This window comes from Crocodylus porosus, unplaced genomic scaffold (assembly GCF_001723895.1).
Source record: "Crocodylus porosus isolate Cpor-Errol unplaced genomic scaffold, CroPor_comp1, whole genome shotgun sequence".
Lineage (NCBI taxonomy): Eukaryota > Metazoa > Chordata > Crocodylia > Crocodylidae > Crocodylus > Crocodylus porosus.
In genome coordinates, this window is record NW_017728906.1 from 33,320,889 (window position 1) to 33,326,888 (window position 6,000).

General features: G+C 37.2%; 1 protein-coding gene across 1 annotated transcript in view; it reads right to left on the reverse strand.

The window, feature by feature from the left end:
• LTN1 (listerin E3 ubiquitin protein ligase 1) overlaps positions 1-6,000 on the reverse strand; it is a 52,892-nt gene that overhangs the window by 46,450 nt on the left and 442 nt on the right. Inside the window, exons 2-5 of the mRNA XM_019528785.1 lie at positions 5,502-5,705; positions 4,756-4,854; positions 2,464-2,694; positions 1,503-1,555 (exon numbers count right to left, since the gene is read on the reverse strand). Coding sequence (XP_019384330.1) covers positions 1,503-1,555; positions 2,464-2,694; positions 4,756-4,854; positions 5,502-5,705 — 587 coding nt within the window. The remainder of the gene's footprint in view (positions 1-1,502; positions 1,556-2,463; positions 2,695-4,755; positions 4,855-5,501; positions 5,706-6,000) is intronic.

Consider the following 6,000-nt stretch of genomic DNA (forward strand, 5'->3'; position numbering starts at 1 on the left):
TTAAAATGGGCTGAGTCCTTCCCGCAGAGGCATTTCCAACAATAAGCAATGGGAAAACTGTCCCTTCATCACCAAACCCCTCCCAAAGATAAATGACCTCTCATTCAAATTTAATATGCAGCCACATGACATGGATTAGGTGTCAGCAATACGCAGACATCAAGAAGTTCTACTTATGCTTCATCAATCATGACTATACTGTTTCTACCCAAGTGGCTCACCATCTGCATGAGACTAGCTCAACAGTGAAAAACAGCTGGTTAAACCTCAAAAGCACAAGACAAGACACAAAAGACAAGCATGGGCAGAGGAAAGCACGTTGAACGGTTTGTAGCCACAGCAACACCACCTCTATTGACTAGCAGACTCTGTGCAATCCCAGTTAATTATGGTCTGGCCTCACTTATTTATAGCTTCATCACTGCTCAGCGGAATTACAGCAATGCAATGGATCACAGCATGAAGACTTCAGGTTTAGAAAACTTCAACTCTACTCCTCAGCAATGGTGGAAACACATGAAAGCAACATACCTGCCATCTGCTTCCTACAGAAGATTCCCATAGACTCGGGAATCAGGTTTCAAAGTCTCAGTCCTTATATTTAAGATGCTCAATGGCCTTGGGTAAGCGCAATCCAAAGCACCAAGACAAAAACTCTATTTGATCCCTATGCTCCCCTGGCACAACGAAACCTTCTTTCTGTAGGAGACGGGGCTTTCCTGGGGGTCTATCCACAGCAAGCAGAACTCACAAACCTCACTAACCTCCCACTGTAAGGGAAAGGTCAAAGAAACTCACTCTGCATTCTCCACCATACATCTAGCAACTTGCATGAATATGTATTAAACTATTTCTAAAAGTAAAATGTTCCCTGCACACACTCATCTCTATGGCAAGGATGGGGAATAGGGAAGGAAGGGCAGGACACAACAGAGGATGAAAGAACATGAACTTGACAGATACTAGATATCAGTCATGTTACTTTATACAGGCTATTAAAAATAACATAGGAGCCAAGGTCTATTTTTCCTATACAGGTTCTCAAACTCTGCTCACCATCACAGTATTAAAGGGCTTTCCAATATTTTACTGAAGTACCAATTACCACTGCTGTTAGGTTTTGTTCCACCTCAGCACATATGGTTAAATGTGCATGCCACCAGCCTAAAAACCTACTTATAAGCAAGACTCCCAAGCACAGGTGCCCCACATGGTATCATACAGGGATTCAACTAGAAAGCCCTACCAGCCTGGCAGGCTAACACCGAAAAGAAAAAAAGCACTTTCCTTAACAAAAAATAAAAATGCTATAGATTTGCCATATACTATAATGCACCTCCATTATATTTTCTCTCCGCAGATTTGGCTAAAAATTATTTTGATCTTTTTATCAAATACTGTTTCATATACCTACTGACATGGATTCAAGTAGCTAAACAGAATATAATATTTTAGGACAAAACAAATTTTGAAACTAGTAACTTTAAAGTAGAACAACATACTGAGGGTCACTAAGTGTATCAGCCGTTTCTTTCAGAAGATGATCTTGTAACACCTAGACAAGACAAATGAAAACACTATTCATAGATGAACGTTAATCATATGCTAGAAATTACTCAGAATAAGGACAAACAATGAAGTTTCAGAACTCAGCAGCATGTAATTATTAGGCCCTTTTTTTCTTTTTCTTTTTTTTTAAATGGGAAAACAAATCAGTGAGGAGAACTGAAGTGACTTAGATCATCCATGAACTAACAACAAAAACAGGATCAGACACCAGGGTTCCCAAAATCTAGTACCATGTTCCAGCCACCACTAGATCATACAGCCACTTTTGACATAGAGGAGCTACGTATCTCCAGGATAAAACCAATAAAAAAGTTTAGCATGCTTTGCATCTCGGAAGTTTGATTACAACCCATTTCCAGTTAATGCTAAATTGTCCAAGATCAATTGGCTTGGCTTCAAATATAGTGGAATATAAGGCTTTTAACTTATTACGAAACAGACACAGACACACTTCTTAAAATGATGCTGAATGTGATTTTGCGCTCGCAGTTCAGCTCTACCTATTGCCAGCATGTACTATCAGCAACTGGTGAATGTGGCTTGGAACATATATTGCAACTTTCATTTATTACATGGAAACGGATAGCAGGAATATTGCAGAGTCTATGTGGTAGTTGGTCCAATAAAAGATACCAACCAAAAAAATCCTTACCTCCACATCCACAAGCTGTACAATGTTATATGGACTCAACGCGTATGAAAAATTAAGGGAGGTATTGGTAAACATATCTCACATTAATAAGAAGTTTCAGGGGGGCGGAAATACACTTTTCTAAATTTTACATGCCTGAGTTGAGACTTGAGAAGGGAAGGGAAAAAGTAACTGAATGGTAACCAGTTCTTGCAAAAAAAATAAATAAATAATAATCAGGACATCATATTCTGCAAACTCACATTCAAAACTTCATCTCTGCAAAATACCAAGGCTTCAGATTGTTTGCTTGAAGGGAAAGCTTTCACAAATGCAATTTGTGCTGCTGACGCTGCAGGGGAGTAAGTATCACACTGAGCAATCAGCCAGTATCCCATGATATTTTTTAAGTAAGGAGCCAAGTGTTTCTTTACTTTAAGAATAAGTTGTTCAAAAGCTTGTTGTGTTGCTTCTCGAACACGGCGGTCATTATCCTGTTTTAAAATAAAAGATTTAAATACATATAGACACAGTTTCTGATGTCAAGTATTCTAGAGCAGAAATGCTTCTGTTTTACTGTCATGTCTCAGCTATTCCCGCCCAAAAAAAGAAAAGCTTGCTGTCTATGCAGAAATTGATGTGCTGATTACATTATTAGTCCATCTAGATTTGAAATGGAATCCTGCTATCCCAAACCCAGTGGATTATTCTTGTGACATCCCAGGCTTCCTCATCAAAGAAGTGGAAAAAGATTATTAAATAAAAAATGTAAAGCATTGGTTTAAAATAATTACTGAGAGGCCTTAAAGACCAATACATGTTTTTGAGTAGATCTTCCTATCTGCATTGATATGGCTGATCCTTGGTAATTTTAATAATCCCACTGATTTCATGTGCTTTAATAATCAATGGGACTACTGATACGAACTACAGATCCAACACCTGTCATAACATTATCAACCTAGAAACTGCAACTTCTTAAATTAAGCTTTAATAGTAAATTCAGAATGAGAACATAAATATAACTGACTGCCATAGAAATTCAAGGTCAATTTTAATCTAGTTTAAAAATTATTGGGATTTACTAACTCTTTAAATTTCCAATACAGACAACAAATACAGTTTTAGCACAGCCTGCTTCAAAATGTATTTTAAAATATATTTATCCCTTTCATTTTTAAACCAGTAAGGCTCTATATTTGGCTGTACTCAGAAGAGTGTAGCTGACTTAGCTACATTATAAGGAAAGGACCAGCAAAGAAATTAATTCAATCTGCATAAAGAGACAGCTCCACACTCATCTTTTTAAAACTATTCTCAAGTTTGCAAAACACAGGACACATGTGCATGAGACGCTGTGTCGCCATAGCTCATTGCTATGGCGACATACTATCAGCGGCACAAACCATGATGCTGACACTACTAATCAGTAGCTCATTGCTTCTGCATAGCAGGGTCAAAAATGACCCATACACTGCTGAGACAAAGCAGTAACGGTAGTTACTGCACAATCATTTAGTATTTGCATTTAGTAACTGCCTTAGCAAGTACAAGTTGAGCGCACATGTAGACGTGCCCACATAGTATGTATTTTTAACTAGTATAGGCTAGGGCCCCAATTCAACACCAATATAATCGTGACAGGTAGTATATCCTATAAGGGAGAGTTTTAATTCCGTTTGGATTCCATTAGCTATTGAATAACTGTAACAGTATTTTATCTATGTTTACATTTTCTTCTTAGATTAAGAAAATTGGTACAAGAAAAAACAGGAAGCTACCTTCAATTATAACACTTTCCTGCATACGAGTTTTTTCGTTTGTTTGTTTTTTGTTGTTTTTTTTAACTACTCGGGTGCCTATAGGAGTGTACATGTTATATTCGTCAACATTAAACCTTTGTTGGTAAATATATATATAAATAGCAGCCTTCTGTATTCTGTGGTTCCATTTAAGAATTGCTGTATTGGATCAGAATAGTGATTAATATCTGTTCCAATATCTGATCTCTGACAGGGACCAATGTCAGATACTTTAAAGAAATATTACAGAACATCAGAATGGATAATTATGAAATAACCTGGCCAAATGCAAACTGTCTTAATGCCCATCAGGTACTGGTTTCTATCCCAAATTATTAATATTTAGGGTAACTAATAAAAAGAATGCATCGCACTGGGCTGAAGATGTTTTTATTACCTGTATAGATGTCTGTGAAATCAAACTGTGGGTTTTGGGGTTTTTTTACGTTGAAGCATGAAGATAGTAAATCTTCATATCACTTCCTAAGGTGTTCATAATCAACAGCTTCTATCCAAAACTCAAGTGCAGAGCAGAAAAAGCAGTACAAACCATGCCTTTCAGAGGCATCCAGCCTCATAGAAAAAAATGCTTCTCAAAGTTTGAACAATTATTTTTCAAACCAAGTTTGCCAACACATCATAATACCAAACTCAGTGTGTCAATATGACTGCTGTATGGATTAAGGTAGAAGTGCCCAAAGAAACTGGATTTATTTATTTTTTGGGTAAAAATATACAATCTTTAATACTTACAAGAGAGATTTTACAGTAAATTCTTGGCCAGTAAGGAAGAACACCTTTAACAATCTCTGCTTCTCTTTCCTTGCACATTGCCGCAAACTCCTGCGTAGCCTAAAATGAAAATGTCAATAATAGGAATTAAAAAAAACCAAACAAGTGGAAATACCTTGCAATTTAGTACAATCAAACTTTTGCTTTATAGTTTTGTATTTGTTCATGAAACTAGGAACTGGTTCATTTCTTGTAAATAAATCTACACACATTAATTTACTGGAGTTATTCTTACAGACCCCCTCTCTGTAAAAAAACCCAGAAAACGACAGATCATTCTAGAGATTTTCCACGGCATCCTTGTAACTGCAAGCAGTTCAAATGTAGTTTTATGTAACATTTAAGGAACATATGCCCAAAAAAGTTAAAAGAATCACTGTACAGCTATAAAATTTACTAACGTGAAAATGCAGCAGTATTTTGATAGCTTCCTCTCTAACCATTCCCATAAAAGTATACCTCTTTCAAAGCAAAGCAAAGCTTCAATAAGAATTTTGCATAAATTATTATTAGGCCTAGTAGCCTTTTTTCATTTAGTTGTATAGTGTCTGACTTTATCACAAATTATCTGGGGGGAAACTGACCCTACTGAAATCAAGGAGAGTTTTTCAATGTCTTCAGCAGATTAAGGTTTTCACTCCTAATTATTTTTCTTTTGAAGGAAAATCTAAAAAAAATCAATTTTCAGGGATGAAGGATACACCTACTTTTAATTTTGTTATGACATCTCTTTTAGACAGTTTTCGCAATACCATTCGAAAGTCAGCATCTACAAGACTGTCTATTTCTTCTGCTCCTTGAACTGCAGGAACATATCCTAGGTCACTATGAGATGTTCCAAAGCCGATAAATCCAGGCACCGTTCCACGTTCTTTGGCAAGAAGCTCTGCAGCTTGACCGCTGCTCGAAGGCTGGTATAAAATGAGGAGAGAAAATGTGCGTTAATTGTCTAGATCCTTTTAAATCCCTCTATTTCTAACTAAAGGCTGGTTTTCAAAATCGTTTTCATAAAGGTCTTCAGGGGGATTCAGTGAAAGCCACCTTCTATCTGCGGATGTCCCGCCTGCCTTACAGCCGCAGGAGCAGACCAAAAAGGCCCAGACCAGGAACTGACTGACCCTCCCAAAGCCAGGGCCGTCTGCTGGAGAGTGTGTGTGTGTGTGTGTGTGTGTGTGTGTGTGTGTGTGTGTGTGTGTGTGTGTGTGT